The 18,705-nt window shown below is 50.5% G+C and overlaps 1 protein-coding gene and 1 long non-coding RNA gene across 2 annotated transcripts in view; one reads left to right on the top strand and one right to left on the bottom strand.

Moving 5' to 3' along the window:
- The window catches only part of SPAG17 (sperm associated antigen 17), a 63,950-nt gene extending 46,378 nt beyond the window's left edge, over positions 1–17,572 (top strand). The window contains exons 17-45 of the mRNA XM_044274052.1: positions 1,128–1,222; positions 1,957–2,199; positions 2,376–2,487; positions 2,709–2,837; positions 2,919–3,032; positions 3,324–3,529; positions 3,601–3,724; positions 4,968–5,143; positions 5,225–5,399; positions 5,523–5,734; positions 5,815–5,956; positions 8,977–9,131; positions 9,383–9,568; positions 9,645–9,769; positions 9,853–9,983; positions 10,094–10,221; positions 10,296–10,478; positions 10,552–10,665; positions 10,983–11,037; positions 11,204–11,306; positions 11,576–11,678; positions 13,814–13,928; positions 14,739–14,807; positions 14,967–15,127; positions 15,205–15,398; positions 16,255–16,315; positions 16,390–16,534; positions 17,286–17,411; positions 17,498–17,572. Coding sequence (XP_044129987.1) covers positions 1,128–1,222; positions 1,957–2,199; positions 2,376–2,487; positions 2,709–2,837; positions 2,919–3,032; positions 3,324–3,529; positions 3,601–3,724; positions 4,968–5,143; positions 5,225–5,399; positions 5,523–5,734; positions 5,815–5,956; positions 8,977–9,131; positions 9,383–9,568; positions 9,645–9,769; positions 9,853–9,983; positions 10,094–10,221; positions 10,296–10,478; positions 10,552–10,665; positions 10,983–11,037; positions 11,204–11,306; positions 11,576–11,678; positions 13,814–13,928; positions 14,739–14,807; positions 14,967–15,127; positions 15,205–15,398; positions 16,255–16,315; positions 16,390–16,534; positions 17,286–17,411; positions 17,498–17,523 — 3,908 coding nt within the window. The 3' untranslated portion in view covers positions 17,524–17,572. The remainder of the gene's footprint in view (positions 1–1,127; positions 1,223–1,956; positions 2,200–2,375; positions 2,488–2,708; positions 2,838–2,918; positions 3,033–3,323; positions 3,530–3,600; positions 3,725–4,967; positions 5,144–5,224; positions 5,400–5,522; positions 5,735–5,814; positions 5,957–8,976; positions 9,132–9,382; positions 9,569–9,644; positions 9,770–9,852; positions 9,984–10,093; positions 10,222–10,295; positions 10,479–10,551; positions 10,666–10,982; positions 11,038–11,203; positions 11,307–11,575; positions 11,679–13,813; positions 13,929–14,738; positions 14,808–14,966; positions 15,128–15,204; positions 15,399–16,254; positions 16,316–16,389; positions 16,535–17,285; positions 17,412–17,497) is intronic.
- Positions 17,573–17,695: 123 nt separating this feature from the next.
- Positions 17,696–18,705, bottom strand: LOC122923269. The gene is made up of 3 exons (XR_006387256.1): positions 18,675–18,705; positions 18,033–18,126; positions 17,696–17,947 (listed from the first exon to the last, which is right to left on the bottom strand). It is a non-coding gene; the product is annotated as an uncharacterized LOC122923269 (long non-coding RNA).

Genomic DNA, 18,705 nt, shown 5'->3' with positions numbered 1-18,705 from the left:
CCTCGTCCAAGCACTGGTCCCTAACTGCAGAACACTAGGGGCTCTGACTGCTCTTCTTATAGACAGTTGTAGCTGGACTAGAACCTTCTAGTGGGAGGGGTGGAGCGGAGAAGCTCAGCACAAACAGATACAAAGTTACAACTTCCCGTCTCTCATAGACTTACATTAGAGCTTCAGTAATACTCAATGGTAATGACGCAGCAGTTTTTCCAAAGAAAAACAAGTCTTCAGACATAATAACAGCCGAACCTGACCTTCAAGAGGTCATTTTGTCTGGTTTTGGCTTTTCCCTCCAATACATGCTCCTCTTTAACCCTTTTGGTAGCTGTGGAAAATTACTAGCTTCTCATTATTAGCTAGAAAGTACCAAAAGTCTCTCAGTATTCATTAACCCTTTCCACAGTGCAGGGCAAATACAGTGTAAATGAACAGGATATACTGTATATCACACCATACAAATAAAACGCAGTTACACAGTATTAAACAGTATGAGGCAGTGTAAATTAACCCTTTAAAGTGAAATAAAGTAAGGAGTTGATGACTTTGAAGTCTGGACATTTGCCCCTGTTTACCCTATGCAAAGTACCTCTGCTGCAGGGCACTACAATAGCTATGGGTTTCGGTGGCGGTCCACCACAATGTAGCTATTTTTAATGTTTTTTTATGTGTTTTTATTAATAAACACTTGCCTTTGAAGTAATCTGTTGCAGTGCCCTGTTTTATCCTGTCCATGTTGGAGCTCTCCTGCCCTCAGTATCTTCTGGCCTCTCTATTGCAGTGTCCATCTCTGCAGCTCAGTACCCTGGTCCTCCCCCCGGAGTGGGGGAACGTTGCTGTGGCCTGGTGTGGTGCTTGGTTTGGCACAACACAATCTGGTAATGTGTACTCATCCAGTGATTCCAGCGCTGGTATATGGAGGAGGACACACCAGGGAGCGCCCCCGCTTTTGTTTTCCACTAGGGATGTTGTCACTAATGACATCACTATGAATAAAGTTACAGGAAGTGACATCACTTCTGGTATGGTGATGGGTTAATTATCTGACAAGCATTCTGGCAGTAGGATCATTGACATCATAATGAAGGCAGTTTATAAAAAGTAGTGCAAACAGGACGTGTCCTCCTCAGGTCCCAAGGGCAGTGGATCCCGACCAGGAAGCCGAACAGAAGAAGCCGTCCCGGAACCAAATCAGAACCAATTCATTCGTGAGGGCTCCATGAAGGTGAGGGAAATGTTACCTGTCAATTGTGATAAACAGGAGGGGAGGAGAGTCAGAGGCCACGTGTGGGGCAGATACTGGGGGGGGGGGGATTTATCAATGTGTGCCAATTTTTTGCAAGCTATAGTTCTGCAAAAATGTGCACTTTCTGTGATTGTCCATCACTCTCTGCACTTTTCAAAGAGTAGGTGGTGCTTAGCGTAAGGGTCTGGACCACCTCTGGTCCTAAATAATTAAATAATTTACAACGGTGCACATCAGGTATAGATGGGTGTAGAAAACCCCCAATCTGAAGATATTGGAGGCTTTATGTATCTGAGACCAGGCAGTCGGTCACATGTCTCACCAACAGTTGATGGGGTATTCCTGACTATGGGACCTCCAAATCCATAAAGTCCTCTGTAATGTTGGGAATCCACAGGGGTGGGATTCAATTTTTTAACAACAGGTTCCCTACATACACTATATATATGCAACACACATACATAAATACACCATATATACACTACACACACATACCACCCAACTAAGGAATTAAACTATCTACGGCGCATGAAGCAATGGAAGTGAACATCTCCAGCTGCCCTGCCACCGCCAGAGCACCGGATCGGGACTCAGCCGGTAACGCGGTTCTCCAATCCAGTTGTAATTTTAACAGCCAGATCTGGAACACTGGAGGGAACTGGCTGAATCCCATGCCTGGCAATCCAGTCTCTTAAGCCTAGTTCTATCTACAGGCCTGGAAAGAAGAACAGGATCGTCTGAAGGAAGAAGAACGCCTTAAACAGGAGAAGAAAAATGCAAAGAACAATAAGTCTGGAAGTAAGAAGAGGGGAGGAAGCAAAGAGAGACCAAACTCAGAACGTAAACGATCCCCCACTGCTCATAAGAAGAACCTCAAGAACGATGGACCTAAAGATCCCGAGTCTGAGCCAACTCCTCCAGATGTTCCAGAGGAACCTTCTAAGAAAGCTTTCAAAGTAAGTGGTCATATCCTGCTTCCATCCAGGCTAGTGGCTTCTCCATCCTTGTCACGCCCTGGTCTCTCTGTCCTGAACCTTATCTTGGCCTCATCTTGGAGAAGGTTCCGCTCTTACCTTCACACCCTAGATCCCAAATTCACAGATTTTTTTTTGGTTTCTGATCATTTGTCCAGTTCATAGGTTATGACATGGGAGACAATTTGATCCAGGTCTCGGGGGGCTGTCGCTACCTCTTCCCGACAGATGGCGGACAGATTCAGGTGGAACACATGCATTTCGAGAAAGGTAAAGATCAAATGATAAGATGACGAAGAATGACACATTATAAATGTCAGATCAGTGGGACCTTCAGCGATCGTGAGGACATGTGGGTCCAGGCATGCACCGTCCAGGTTATTGGTGGGACCTTGTGTTCTAATGATCGGCGCTGTTTGACCTCCATCATTGATGGGTCTAAAACCCTTAGGTCCGGCTGTAATTCACATACTCCCATCTGTTTTTGGCAGGTTCCACTTACATAAAAGTGAAGATACTAAAGGACGGACATCGATTCCTGGTGCATATTGTTAATCCAAGGAAGATGCCACTTGGTGGACAGGACGACTTCACCGAGGTGGACCGAGGGCAGCGTGATGGTATAACATCTACAAGAGGACCAGAAGTGTAATGTTATAGCCATTATATCTGAGTAAATGTTATATTAATGTCATCCGCAGGAGAAACGGCCTCCAAAAACCGAAGCATCAGCGAGTTTGGGTCATTTTCGGCCACTCTGCACAGTGGAATACAGTTGTCTCTGAGTCGTTACGGCTCCTCCGGCCATGGGCCAGGTAATAAAGACATTGAGAAGGTTCCTCAATTTACTAGATGCTGATGTACAGCAGCTAATTTGAACTAGCAGAGCTGCAGTGTAAAGCATGGAGGAGGGAAGCAGAGATGTGGCAGGACCAGAGTCCTGAGCCTCTGAGATGATCAGAATTAACTCATGTTGGTGCTATTAGTAATGGACACCCACAGAGTCCAACAGACAGGGTGGGTGAGCCGGGGTCCATGATGGCAGGGGATTTGTACAGAGCTGTAAGGTTCCTGATATGGACTAACATCCATAATTCATCATTCAGAGGAGAAAGACCCAGAACTGGAGGCCATGTTGGCGATCCCGTCCATCCACACCCCCAGCATCATCCCTGCACTGCAACCTCAGCCTCCCCCGTCACCGCCTGGAAAAGGGCGCAAGTCCCCCCGAGGAAAATCCCCCCGAGCTGCCCGAGTGAAGACGCCTCAGGCCCCAGCAGTGGAGGAGGCCCCCAGGACACCAGAGGTCAAGGTAAGGACTCCTCACAGCTTGCTGCGAGTGACCAGTGTCTGCTGGCAGTGACTGGACTGTGGTTCCATTAGGTTGAACCAGTTACTCCACCAGTAACTACAGCCACAAAACCAGTGCAAGTCCCTGCATTTCCAGCCCTGAATGTCTCCTGCCCAAACGGTCTTCTTCTGACGTTCACAAAGGACGACACAACAGGTGAGGAACCCTGCAAAGATAAGTGAAGATAGCACTGCAGAGCACTGTCATAACACCTCCACACTGCAGAGCACTGTCATAACACCTCCACACTGCAGAGCACTGTCATAACACCTCCACACTGCAGAGCACTGTCATAACACCTCCACACTGCAGTGCACTGTCATAACACCTCCACACTGCAGAGCACTGTCATAACACCTCCACACTGCAGAACACTGTCATAACACCTCCACACTGCAGAACACTGTCATAACCCCTCCACACTGCAGAGCACTGTCATAACCCCTCCACACTGCAGAGCACTGTCATAACCCCTCCACACTGCAGAGCATTGTCATAACACCTCCACACTGCAGAGCACTGTCATAACCCCTCCACACTGCAGAGCACTGTCATAACCCCTCCACACTGTAGAGCACTGTCATAACCCCTCCACACTGCAGAGCACTGTCATAACCCCTCCACACTGCAGAGCACTGTCATAACACCTCCACACTGCAGAGCACTGTCATAACACCTCCACACTGCAGAACACTGTCATAACCCCCACTGCAGAGCACTGTCATAACCCCTCCACACTGCAGAGCACTGTCATAACCCCTCCACACTGCAGAACACTGTCATAACCCCTCCACACTGCAGAGCACTGTCATAACACCTCCACACTGCAGAGCACTGTCATAACACCTCCACACTGCAGAGCACTGTCATAACACCTCCACACTGCAGAGCACTGTCATAACACCTCCACACTGCAGAGCACTGTCATAACCCCTCCCCCTCACACTGCAGAGAGCTGTAATAACCCCTCCCCCTCACACTGTAGAGCACTGTCATAACCCCTCCACACTGTAGAGCACTGTCATAACCACTCCACACTGCAGAGCACTGTAATAACCCCTCACACTGCAGAGCGCTGTAATAACCCCTCCCCCTCACACTGCAGAGCACTGTAGTAACCCCTCCTCCTCACACTGCAGAGCGCTGTCATAATCCCTCACACTGCAGAGCGCTGTCATAACCCCTCCCCCTCACACTGCAGAGCGCTGTCATAACCCCTCCCCCTCACACTGCAGAGCGCTGTAATAACCCCTCCCCCTCACACTGCAGAGCGCTGTAGTAACCCCTCCCCCTCACACTGCAGAGCGCTGTCATAAACCCTCACACTGCAGAGCGCTGTCATAACCCCTCCCCCTCACACTGCAGAGCGCTGTCATCACCCCTCCCCCTCACACTGCAGAGCGCTGTAATAACGGTCAGATCAGTGAGAGATTGCTCATCCGACAAACTTACCCCGTGAGAGTGAGGAACCTCCAGCTCTACAAGCCCAGTCTGACGGCGCAGAGCCCGGAGACGTCTCGAGTCATCACAGCGGAGGGATCGGTCATCAGGTTCCTGCTGGACGGGTCCACACAGGTACTGTAATAGCGCGGCAGTTCTAGTGACCTGGATCTCCCCGGATCTCCCCATTCACACCGTGTAATGATTCTGTGTCAGATCCTCCTGCCTGATGGAACCGTGATCCAGAGCCCCGATTCTGGTCCAGTCGTGGAGTCACCCACTATACCATTACCAGTGGAAGCAACCGAGACCCCCAGCAACAACTCTCAACCAGCGCCACCTCTCATAGGTCCAGAGGACCCCAAAGAGTCCGGTCCTGAGATCAGGAAAGGTAAGAGTCAGGGAAGAGTAACGGGGAGAATAGACAGGAGCGGGGCAGCAGCTGGATCCAGACTCCGGCCAACAGTACCGGTGCCGCGGACCTCTCAGGTAGTCACTCTAGTATTGTCTACAGGGAAAGCTGGACATAAAGCAGTCTCTCCACCAGACAAGGCCGAGGCGGCCGACCTTCCTCCTCCGGACTCTATACTGGCCCCCCCTGTGGTAAAACCAGGCACATGGATCACAACCACCCCATCCGGAGAACGGATCGGAACCCAAGGGTCTCAGAGACTGGATCTGAAGCCTCTGCTGATCTCCAAAGCCACTGACCCCGTGACCAAAGCGGTAAGTGAACGGCATGAGATACTGGCGCTGGCGCAGGCATCCCAGGGTCACCCCGTGTATAACCCGTACATGTGTCCCAGGTGATGACCACTAGAGAAGATCAGGTGGTGACGGTCACGCAGACGGATGGGACGGTGATCACAGAACACGCAGACGGCACCAGGATCACCACCTTCTACCAAGACGTGGACATTCCGCTTCCCGGAGATCATGAGGAGACGGGTGAGCCATCACGGTGTGGGGATTAGATGACCGGAGGAGAGCCGGGGTATCCACCAGTGTCCTCCTGATGTGACCGCCATCCAACACAGCAGGGGGCGTCACGGCGCTCATGAGGCCCTGTCCTCTCTGAGATGTCTGCCAGTTCTTATTGTATATTCTCGTGGTATCCCATATAGTTCAGGTACTTCTTGTGTGACCTTTACCCCATCACCCGCAGTATAATTTGGATTTAACGAGTTGCTTTCTTATGATTGATCCCTCAGTCGTAGAGCCAGAACCACAAACCACAATGAGAATAGACTCAGCGGAGCGCACAGTGGACGGGGCGTCAGAGAGGGGCGCTGTCACGGCTGCGTGATTACACGAGACAGCAATATGTGATGGGGCGAGGCTCAGCGTACAGGGAGATCCCCCAGATATCACACATCTCTATTCATCATCAAGCCCCCCCAGCACCATTAATCTCGCACCGTCCCGTCGTACAGAATCAATATTCCGTTCCTGGGCATGGTCCATGGATATATAAATATCACAGTGACACGGCCATCCATCATAAATCCGAGAACTCCTCCGAGATGGGAGATCCATCATAGATCTGTCTCCATCACCCCCCTCCCTCTCACAGCCCCCCGATCATCACACACGGAAGACTCGTTACTGTAACCACAAAGCAGCTGGCAGAAAACACACGTATGACCGCAGGTCTGAGCCGCCCATGATCTCACCGCAGCGCTGCCTCCACCCCCCGCTACAGGCTATTACACATTGTATCAGTATCATTAGTCAGGACTGTTACCGGTGTATCAGGAGGTTACATTGTATCAGTATCATTAGTCCGGACTGTTACCGGTGTATCAGGAGGTTACATTGTATCAGTATCATTAGTCAGGACTGTTACCGGTGTATCAGGAGGTTACATTGTATCAGTATCATTAGTCCGGACTGTTACCGGTGTATTAGGAGGTTACATTGTATCAGTATCATTAGTCAGGACTGTTACCGGTGTATCAGGAGGTTACATTGTATCAGTATCATTAGTCCGGACTGTTACCGGTGTATCAGGAGGTTACATTGTATCAGTATCATTAGTCAGGACTGTTACCGGTGTATCAGGAGGTTACAGTGTATCAGTTTCATTAGTCCGGACTGTTACCGGTGTATCAGGAGGTTGCATTGTATCAGTATCATTAGTCCGGACTGTTACCGGTGTATCAGGAGGTTACATTGTATCAGTATCATTAGTCCGGACTGTTACCGGTGTATCAGGAGGTTACATTGTATCAGTATCATTAGTCAGGACTGTTACCGGTGTATCAGGAGGTTACAGTGTATCAGTTTCATTAGTCCGGACTGTTACCGGTGTATCAGGAGGTTACATTGTATCAGTATCATTAGTCAGGACTGTTACCGGTGTATCAGGAGGTTACATTGTATCAGTATCATTAGTCCGGACTGTTACCGGTGTATCAGGAGGTTACATTGTATCAGTATCATTAGTCAGGACTGTTACCGGTGTATCAGGAGGTTACAGTGTATCAGTTTCATTAGTCCGGACTGTTACCGGTGTATCAGGAGGTTACATTGTATCAGTATCATTAGTCAGGACTGTTACCGGTGTATCAGGAGGTTACATTGTATCAGTCTCAGTAGTCCGGACTGTTACCGGTGTATCAGGAGGTTGCATTGTATCAGTATCAGTAGTCCGGACTGTTACCGGTGTATCAGGAGGTTACATTGTATCAGTATCATTAGTCAGGACTGTTACCGGTGTATCAGGAGGTTACATTGTATCAGTATCATTAGTCAGGACTGTTACCGGTGTATCAGGAGGTTACATTGTATCAGTATCATTAGTCAGGACTGTTACCGGTGTATCAGGAGGTTACATTGTATCAGTATCATTAGTCCGGACTGTAACCGGTGTATCAGGAGGTTACATTGTATCAGTATCATTAGTCCGGACTGTTACCTGTGTATCAGGAGGTTACATTGTATCAGTCTCATTAGTCTGGACTGTTACCGGTGTATCAGGAGGTTACATTGTATCAGTATCATTAGTGCAGACTGTTACCGGTGTATCAGGAGGTTACATTGTATCAGTCTCATTAGTCTGGACTGTTACCTGTGTATCAGGAGGTTACATTGTATCAGTATCATTAGTCAGGACTGTTTCCGGTGTATCAGGAGGTTACATTGTATCGGTATCATTAGTCAGGACTGTTACCGGTGTATCAGGAGGTTACATTGTATCAGTCTCATTAGTCTGGACTGTTACCGGTGTATCAGGAGGTTACATTGTATCAGTATCATTAGTCAGGACTGTTACCGGTGTATCAGGAGGTTACATTGTATCAGTATCATTAGTCCGGACTGTAACCGGTGTATCAGGAGGTTACATTGTATCAGTATCATTAGTCCGGACTGTTACCTGTGTATCAGGAGGTTACATTGTATCAGTCTCATTAGTCTGGACTGTTACCGGTGTATCAGGAGGTTACATTGTATCAGTATCATTAGTGCAGACTGTTACCGGTGTATCAGGAGGTTACATTGTATCGGTCTCATTAGTCTGGACTGTTACCGGTGTATCAGGAGGTTACATTGTATCGGTCTCATTAGTCTGGACTGTTACCGGTGTATCAGGAGGTTACATTCTATCGTAAGATCTGCCTACAAATATTTGACATCTACTGTATAGTCAGCTTTATGCTACAGAGCTGCATTCACGATTCTGATGGTTGTTAAAGGGTCGTTGGTTCTATTTAAAGGGGTTTTCCAGGGGTTTGTCGCCAGGTTAGGTCATTAATACCTTTAGGCCACTTCCTAGGCCTTTGATGTCACATTCTTCGTTCACGCGGCTGGACCTGGGCTGCGATACGATGGTGACTTTGAGGATGTAACGGATCAGCTGTGAGATCTCTTGACAGTCTGAACCACCATCCACGTGGATACCAGCAGAATTTTGAAAGCAGCTCTTGGTGTGACTAGAGTGTATGATGTGACTTGAATGTTTTTCTCAGGGGAAATCCCTCAGAGTATCACAAAAAAAGTGAAGTTTATCCGTGTAGAGAGGTCGGACTTTGCCACCGCCATTCTGAACTGCGAAGAGATGACGTGTTATGCTAAGTGCGGTGACGGCACAGAGGTTCTGGCCAGACCACAAGGGTCATATAAGGTGAGTGCCATGCCTGGTGCAAGAAGTGGCCTGATGACATCATCAGGATCTATGATTCTCTAAGTGTTTGGTCCCCTTGAGGACCACCTTGAGGTTCCCATCATCTTAGACCAATAATAGAGACACACTCCTCAGGGTTTTCCGGGAATTGTTGAGGGCTCGGGGAGTCATAGATCTGTGACGACACATTAGGGAAGAACTCCTTCAGGTCGCCCCACTAATTTCTGTTTTATGTTCTTGCATGTGATGAGGTGTTCCCACCAAACTCCGGCTGTCTCTCCATCAATCACGAAGGGCGAGCCGTCTATTCACCAAGGACAGGTTCCATACAACAGGCCCCCACAAGGCAAGAGGATCTGCCCCCCGCAACTTACGTCATGTCTCACACCCAAAATGTCATCTCTGAGGTCCTGGATCCTGAGGGCAATCTCTTTCAGGTAGTCTCTTCTCTGTCTCTTAAGAGACCCCCAGCTCCCAGACCCAGCATATTCGTATGTAATGTGGTTCTTGCAGGTGATGTTGGATGGGAGCACGTCCGTGGTCATTGCCGGTGGGGACACTTGTGAAGAAGAAGAGTCGGAGGAGAAAGACCTGGCTTTATGGCAGCCTCCAGAGGTCTACGACTTACATGCCCCCCGGTACAGTAGGATCCATCCATCTGTGGTTATTATTGTCCCCATGACCTCCGTCTCTTGTATGACCTCTGGTGACCTCTGTGCAGGTTTTTCATGGTCAACGCCGATGGCTCGGGCAGCGAACTTCTGCGAAATCGAGAAGTGGAGGATTTCCTGGCCGCCTGCTACTGCGATCCGACTATAGCGGTTATACGTGAACCGACCCAGGAGGCCCCAGGTGAGGGATAGCTTGGCAATCAAGACTTCTTTGTCCATTAATGGCCCCATTGGAAGGGAGATGTTCTCCTAGTAATCTTGTGGTAAGGAGCTGACAACTTCTTCTTCTAGGTGTCCAGAGCATCACCGTCCTGCAGCCGGTCCCTGACACCTCCCCGTGGACCATGGAGAAACATCTAAAGAATATTGTGCCCCCCAATCTCCTCTCCAGGAACTGGGCCACCTTCCCTTCCATAGAGGTGTGTGTAAATCTGCGAGTGTGATGTGCTCCGGAGCCTGAACGGTTAATCACAACACCCCTTATCATTCTCAGAGGAAAGCACCAGGACCCCCTCTGGGCATCGGCATTTGGAAAGGTCTCAGTATTGGGACAGAAAGACCCGCGAAGCCTCGGCCCCCAGTCCTGAAATGCCCCAATGTGCTGAGGGTTCGTCAGCTCCATCTCTATGAACCGGTCGGTCAGGAGAGGAGGGAAAAGATGGAAGCGTCACTTAAGGTAGGTAGAACCTAATTAGCATGAGTTGTCCCCGCTGCGGACTATCACCCCCATAATCTCCATCTGACTCCAGGGATACATCGACAAGGTTATACAGAAGGAGGAGGAGAAGCGAGAACTGAACACCAAAGATCCCAGGACGGCGGAGGAGAAGGAAGACGCAGCTGATCTTCTGCAGCTGGTGCTGGTGAGGAGCCTCTGCAGGGATGATGATGGTGGTGGTAGTTGTCATGTAAAGAATACTCTAAATCTAATGCAGAGGGTGGAGCAAGACACGAAGACTCCGCCCCCTCTGGCACTGACAGAACATCAGTTTTGCCCAGAGTCTTCCTTTAAGGATGTATTCATAGATGTTCACATTCACTGAAAGCAAACAGAGATCTTGAAAATGAATGTGAAACTCTTCCGTCAGTGTGGACGAGCCCTTTAAGCAGACGGCTCCTCCACATAAGGCTGCGTGCAGTCATCTCTCCAGGTCTTAATGTCGATATGCTCCTCCCACAGTCTCTGACCGACACCCAGGAACCTCCCCCAACCTCCCCCCTGGACCGGATACAAGGTAACATAGACTTCCCCTTTAAGTAATGGCAAAGCTAACCTCCGCTTCCATTGTGTGAGGTAGACATGAGAACCCCCTTTATTTTAGGCTCATTCTTCCCAATATCAGACACACAGACCCTTTTTTTTTCATCCACTTGTCTTAATTCTGCGTCCGATTCCTGCAGCCGACATCGCCAGTTTGTATGAGACTGCCGTCTCCGTGCCGCCACCGCCTCCCCCACCCATGGCCGGACCGCAGCGAAGCGTCCAAGACTGGGACCAGCTCAGGTAAAATGATCACCGCCCTGGATCATACGCCCTCAGGCAGCTTTACCTTCTCCTGCGGTTTATGTCTGTGTCACCCCCCCCCCCTTCATTTTTATATAAAAGGGGCGTGGCTAATAACATTCCTTACATTACAATTACGGGGCGCACAGCGTCCGGGGTCAGGTCTTGTCTTCATAGATTCCCCAAGATGTTAAAGTTGTATGAAGGCGTGAAGCCCATTTCTAGATTCTGAGTGATTCTGTCACCAGTGACGCGTCTTGTACCCACAGACAGGAGATCCAGGAGCAGAAGGAGCAGCTGGCGGCCATCAGGGGCCACAACGTACCCCCATATTTCCAGTCCGAGCTTGGCTTAGGATTCCTGCAGAAACAGGTAGAACCCCAGTGTCAGAACTGAGATCATATGGCTGTCTCCTCTGTCTTATGGTTGTCACCTCTGTCCTATGGTTGTCACCTCTGTCTTATTGTTGTCACCTCTGCCTTATGGTTGTCACTTCTGTCGTATGGTTGTCACCTCTGTCTTATGGTTTTCACATATGTCCTATGGTTGTCACCTCTGTCTTATTGTTGTCACCTCTGTCTTATTGTTGTCACCTCTGTCCTATGGTTGGTCACCTCTGTCTTATTGTTGTCATTTTTGGCTTATGGTTGTCACCTCTGTCTTATTGTTGTCACCTCTCTCTTATGGTTGTCACTTCTGTCGTATGGTTGTCACCTCTGTCTTATTGTTGTCACCTCTCTCTTATGGTTATCACATATGTCCTATGGTTGTCACCTCTGTCTTATTGTTGTCATTTCTGTCCTATGGTTGTCACCTCTGTTTTATGGCTTTCACCTCTGTCTTATTGTTGTCACCTCTCTCTTATGGCTTTCACCTCTGTCTTATGGTTGTCACCTCTGTCTTATTGTTGTCACCTCTGTCTTACGGTTGTCACCTCTGTCTTACGGTTGTCACCTCTGTCTTATGGCTTTCACCTCTGTCCTATGGTTGTCATCTCTGTCTTATGGTTTTCACCTGTGTCTTATGGCTGTCACCACTGTCTTATGGTTGTCACCTCTGTCTTATGGTTATCATATATGTCTTATGGTTGTCACCTCTGTCCTATTTTTGTCACCACTGTCTTATGGTTGTCATCTCTGTCCTGTGGTTGTCACCTCTGTCTTATTGTTCCCACTTCTGTCTTATGGTTGTCACCTCTGTCTTATTGTTGTCACCTCTGTCTTATGGTTATCAAATATGTCTTATTGTTGTCAACTCTGTCTTATGGCTGTCACCACTGTCTTATGGTTGTCACCACTGTCTTATGGTTGTCACCACTGTCTTATGGCTGTCACCTCTGTCCTATGGCTGTCACCTCTGTCCTATGGCTGTCACCTCTGTCTTATGGCTTTCACCTCTGTCTTTTGATTGTCACCTCTGTCTTATGGTTGTCACTTATGTACTATATTTGTCACCTCCGTCTTATGGTCGTCTCCTCTGTCTTATGGCTTTCACCTCTGTCTTTTGGTTGTCACCTCTGTCTTATGGTTGTCACCTCCGTCTTATGGCTGTCACTTTTGTCTTATGGTTGTCACCTCTGTCTTATTGTTGTCACCACTGTCTTATGGCTGTCACCGCTGTCCTATGGTTGTCACCTCTGTCTTATGGCTTTCACCTCTGTCTTTTGATTGTCTCCTCTGTCTTATGGTTGTCACTTATGTACTATATTTGTCACCTCCGTCTTATGGTTGTCTCCTCTGTCTTATTGTTGTCATCTCTGCCCTATGGTTGACACCTCTTTGTCTTATGGTTATCACATATGTTTTACAGTTCTCACCTCTGTCCTATGGTTGTCACCTCTGTCTTATTGTTGTCACTTCTGTCTTATGGTTGTCACCTCTGCCCTTTGGTTGTCACTTATGTCCTATGACTGTCACCTATCACTGACAGGTTGTCACCTCTATCTTATGGTTGTAATTTCTGTCTTATGGCTGTTACCTCTGTCTTATGATTGTCACCTCTGTCTTATGGTTGTCATTTCTGTCTTATGGTTGTCACCAGTCTTATGGTTGTCACCTGTGTCTTATGGTTGTCACCTCTGTCTTATGGTTGTCATTTCTGTCTTATGGTTGTCACTTCTGTCTTATGGCTGTCACCTCTGTCTTATGGTTGTCACCTCTGTCTTATGGCTGTCACCACTGTCTGATTATTGTCACCTGTCTTTTGATTGTCACCTCTTTTTGTTGTCACCTCTGTCTTATGGTTGTCATTTCTGTCTTATGGTTGTCACCAGTCTTATGGTTGTCACCTGTGTCTTATGGCTGTCACCACTGTCTTATTATTGTCACCTCTGTGTTATGGTTGTCATTTCTGTCTTATGGCTGTCACCAGTCTTATTGTTGTCACCTGTGTCTTATGGCTGTCACCACTGTCGTATTATTGTCACCACTGTCTTTTTGTTGTCATTTCTGTCTTATGGTTGTCACCTCTGTCATCATCTGCTTCTATCCTTCTGTCCTTCTCCTCAGGCTCCAGATTTGGATCTTCTCTCTCAGCAGCTGCCACCGTTCTCTAGACCCCCAGAGGAGGATGATGAGGGGACAGACGAAGAGCTGACGGTCAGCATTGAGGATCAGGAGTCAGGTGACATGGCTATAATATCCATCCATTATCTGCACCCAGAGAGTGATGTCATCAGCTCACACCATTAGCGATGTCATAGAGGAGACACATGATGTCATCAGCTCACACCATTAGGAGAGGAGACACATGATGTCATCAGCACACACCATTAGCGATGTCATAGAGGGAAAATGTGATGTAACACACCAGTAGTGATGTCATAGAGGGAACATGTGATGTCATCAGCACATGCCAGTAGTGATGTCATAGAGGAGACACATGATGTCATCAGCACACACCAGTATGACTGGATAGATTGCAGCAGACAAGGAGCAGGCTACATGGCGGCAGTACAGTCACCTGCTCCTTACCTAAACATAATGCCGCAGAATCATTTTACAAATCCTTTGCCAATTCTCTGCTGTGTTGCATTGTGTGAACACGACATCCCTTGGTTCGCAGCACAGCAGACATTACTGGTCACAGACATGAGGCGGATCAGACTGACAGTAACTGGCAGAACCAGCAGGATCGCACATACAGCTTTAGATGTGACTAGAGTAGAAGAGATGATATAACTGCCAAGAATGCGATCTTAAAAGGGACAGTTCACTTCCCATAATCTGTATGATCCACAGCAGGGATGCTCAACCTGCGGCCCTCCAGCTGTTGCAAAACTACAACTCCCAACATGCCTGGAAAGCCTACAGCTATCAGCCTACAGCCAAGCATGATGGGAGTTGTAGTTTTACTGGGCTGGAGGGCCGCAGGTTGAGCATCCCTGATCCACAGGATGGCGGTGAGTTTCTAACAGCTCCTTGTCTTCTGCAGGCTGCAGTGTAGACAGCGACACGACGCCCGCTCACTCCGCCGTCTCTGGAGGGTCACCGCCGCGCTCAGGTACAGAGATGGCAGAGTATTAGGATTGGTCAGGAACATTTTGTGGAAATGTATGAGCATCGGTCAATGCAGGCAGATAGTGGCCCCTAGATGGGCCCCGGGCTCCTGTGTGGTGCAATAATAGAGGGTTGGGATCACACTGTACTATGATATCTGCAGTGGAGGAGGACCTTCCGAAGACGCACGTGGCCCCAGCTCGGAGGTATCAGCCGCTGAGTCACAGCCTGGACGTAGACGTCACTGGACAGCCCCGGAGAGACAGGGTGAAGCTGCCCACATGCATCCTCAGCGGGAAGCCGGCCAGTGTGCCCAACACCAAGGTACCCAGTCAGCATGGCGCACATCTGGTTATACTCCGACCCCCAACCTCCTGACCTCCCCCTCTTCACATCTACAGTTCCCTGCGGTGGAAGATCCCATGAGATGCGGCATGAGGCCGGCGCCCATCTCCGCTCCAGCCCATGGCAGAGGGAAGCACATGCCCCGCGGATTCCACCTGACCCCCTCCGTGGTGCAGTTCGGGGTCCTCAGAGAAGGCTACACGTACTCCACCAGCGTCACCATGAAGAACATCGGAGTGGACTTCTGCAGGTAACCCACCTCCAGGGGCGCCGCACGTCCTCACGGCGATGATGACGTCACCCATTCAGGCTAAGGGGAGGTCACATACTTTTGGTCAGGCAGTGTTCCAGCAGGTTCATCATCCTCCCCTCATGCGCTCTGTCCTGGGAGCCATTTGTTTCCTCCAGTTCCGAATGATGAACGCTCCTCGTATCCGTGTTACCCCCGTCCATCATCCTACGGCGATCCCCGACCGTCAGCCATGTCTGGGAGTCATTAATACACACAAGACCGTGGCCGCCTGCAGAGCCCCCCACAGAATAAAAGTCACGGTTACATCCCTAATACTCGCGATCTTTGCTTGCTTTCAGTGAGTGGAACACTCATTTAAATCGAGAGGCAGATAATCCTCTGTGAGCTAAACACAGCCGCAGCACTAAGCTCTCTCCTGTGCTGACAGTTTGTTACAATGTATCAGTCTGGGGTCCACACTATTTAGAGCAGGCATGCTCAACCTGTGGCAAAACTACAACTCCCAGCATGCCTGAACAGCCTACAGCAGGGCATTGTGGGAGTTGTAGTTTTACAACAGCTTTAGGGCCGCAGGTTGGGCATGCCCGATTTAGGGGATTGTCTAGACTGCAAATATTTGTAACAAACCCTCAGCTGTGAGAAGTGTTAGGTCTGTACAGGTTTCTGGTCACTGACAGCAAGCAGTGATTTGAAGGTTGCAGGTTCATAGTGGAGGACGGGATCCTGCGGCGCAGTCACTGGTGATATCTCCCATCATGTTGCTCCACTGGTTCTGATCACTGCCCTGGTCACTGGCGGTATCGCTGCAGAGCCGGGTCTGGGCCACATTCTCACAAGACGTTCTTTCTGGCAGGTTCCGTGTGAAGCAGCCGCCGCCCGGCACCGGTCTGAGGGTCACCTACACCCCCGGCCCGGTAAGTGCTCCCCAATATTCATGTATGACTAGGATTCGGGGGCGTCAGCGCTCATGGGCTGTGCTCGTCCTCAGGTGGCCGCAGGGATGCAGACCCGGCTGGACGTGGAGCTCTTTGCAATGGCCGTGGGCTTGGAGGGGCCGGAGGGGGCTGCCGACTGTTCCCACTGCATCGAGGTCCAGAACGAGGTGGAGACGCTGTACCTCCCCGTGACTGCAAATATCCTTCACACTACGGGGCACACAGGCTGGGGGGGGGGGGGGGGAGCAGACCCCTAGAATATACAGGGCAGGGGCTTGGGGGGAGCAGACCCCTAGAATAAACAGGGCAGGGGCTGGGGGGGGAGCAGACCCCTAGAATATACAGGGCAGGGGCTTGGGGGGGAGCAGACCCCTAGAATGTACAGGGCAGGGGCTGGGGGAGCAGACCCCTAGAATATACATGGCAGGGGCAGACCCCTAGAATATACATGGCAGGGGCTGGGGGGAGAGCAGACCCCTAGAATATACATGGCAGGGGCTGGGGGGGGGGAGAGCAGACCCCTCGAATATACATGGCAGGGGCTGGGGGGAGAGAGCAGACCCCTAGAATATATATGGCAGGGGCTGGGGGGGGAGGGAGAGCAGACCCCTAGAATATACATGGCAGGGGCTGGGAGAAGACCCCTAGAATATACAGGGCAGGGGGGGAGAGAGCAGACCCCTAGAATATACACGGCAGGGGCTGGGGGGGGAGAGAGCAGACCCCTAGAATATACACGGCAGGGTCTGGGCCTACGTTCTCCCTGGGGATGAAAGGATCGGGCATGCTGACATCCAGCAGCCTGACCCGTCTAGTCGCAGGGCGGAGGTCCTCATGCACAGTCGATGCTCGGCCGATCCCGGTGTATGGCCTTACCGTTAGGCTATCCTGATGGCCCCTCCCCTAGTGTCACATGACTGTTGGGATAGAACCTTAACTCCGCCCCCACCCATCCTAACAGAGGACGTTTATGAGAGTGGGACGCCCCACAGACTGGGGCCTGGGGTCAGACTGGTCAGCACATCCCTCCACTCCAGACTGGAGCTCCTGAGACCTCGGAGGGCCACAGACGCAGGTGAGATAGAGGACACGGGGGGCCGGAGGGTGCACGGGGGGCTCACACGTCACATTAACCTCTTCCTCTCTTCTCCCGCAGCGCAGACCTCAGACGGCTGATTAGCTCCTGAAATCTATTTTCTTAATGTAATAAGTCAAAATAAAATTTCTAAATTATTACAACGTCTCCAGCGATTCACTCGCCAGCGGATAAAGGGTTAAAGCCGCCCGGATCAGACCCCCGTCCAGTGACCCCAGCTCTGCCCATCCCCCGCTCACAAGCCGACAATTAACTGATCTTCATTTCCGGAGCTTAGAAAATGTGTTTATTATAAGAATTGTCCTCAGGGGGCAGCACTGTGCAGAGGGTCCGGGACCCCCGCAGTGAGAGGGGGGGGATCACACGAGGGTCAGCAGCATCTTCTCCTTCTTTTTCCGCTTCCTTCTCTTCTCCTCGAACCTATCGGTGGCGTCGGCGAAGAACAGAACCTCTTCTTTGGCTTCAATCTCTCTCTTCAAGAACTGCAGGGCGGCCATGTTCACCCCCATCACGTCCTGCGGAGGTCAGAGGTGGAAGGTCAGCAGTCGGGCAGGATATACCCAGGGAGGGGCCGGGATAAACGCACGATCCTGGACTTACCCGAACCTCCGTCACCCGCGAGATGGTGCAGCTCTTCAGGTCCTCGATGACGCCCAGCAGGATCTGGTTACTGGTGATCGCCCCAAAATGGATCCTGTTTTATCAGGAAAGAAAGGGGGGTCAACATGCAGAAGCTACCAGTATGACCAGTCACCCCAATATATATATACATAGCCCCTGGATGGCCAGCTCATCCCCCCAAATCTAACTCCAATCCCTCATACACGGCACTCCCCATAGTCTAGACAACTCCGCAAGTCAGCCAGCGTCCCCGCACCCCGCAAGTCGTCCAGCGTCCCTGCACCCCGCAAGTCGTCCAGCGTCCCTGCACCCCGCAAGTCATCCTGCTCCCCGCGTCATCCAGCTCCCCCTGCACCCCACCCGTCGTCCAGCTCCCCCTGCACCCCACCCGTCGTCCAGCTCCCCCCTGCACCCCACCCGTCGTCCAGCTCCCCCTGCACCCCACCCGTCATCCAGCTCCCCCTGCACCCCACCCGTCATCCAGCAACCCTGCACCCCACCCGTCATCCAGCAACCCTGCCTCTGCACCCACAAGTCATCGTGAGCATCAACCTGTGCCCCCATGTATCACCCCTACATCCCACCACTACTGGCTCTTCTGCCCCCCATTACTGTACTAACCTCAGCAGGAAGAAAAGGCAGCGACAGATCA

This window comes from Bufo gargarizans, unplaced genomic scaffold, assembly GCF_014858855.1.
Source record: "Bufo gargarizans isolate SCDJY-AF-19 unplaced genomic scaffold, ASM1485885v1 original_scaffold_1420_pilon, whole genome shotgun sequence".
Lineage (NCBI taxonomy): Eukaryota > Metazoa > Chordata > Amphibia > Anura > Bufonidae > Bufo > Bufo gargarizans.
Note: the sequence above shows the minus strand (reverse complement) of the source record. Positions and strands in the feature narration are given on the sequence as shown.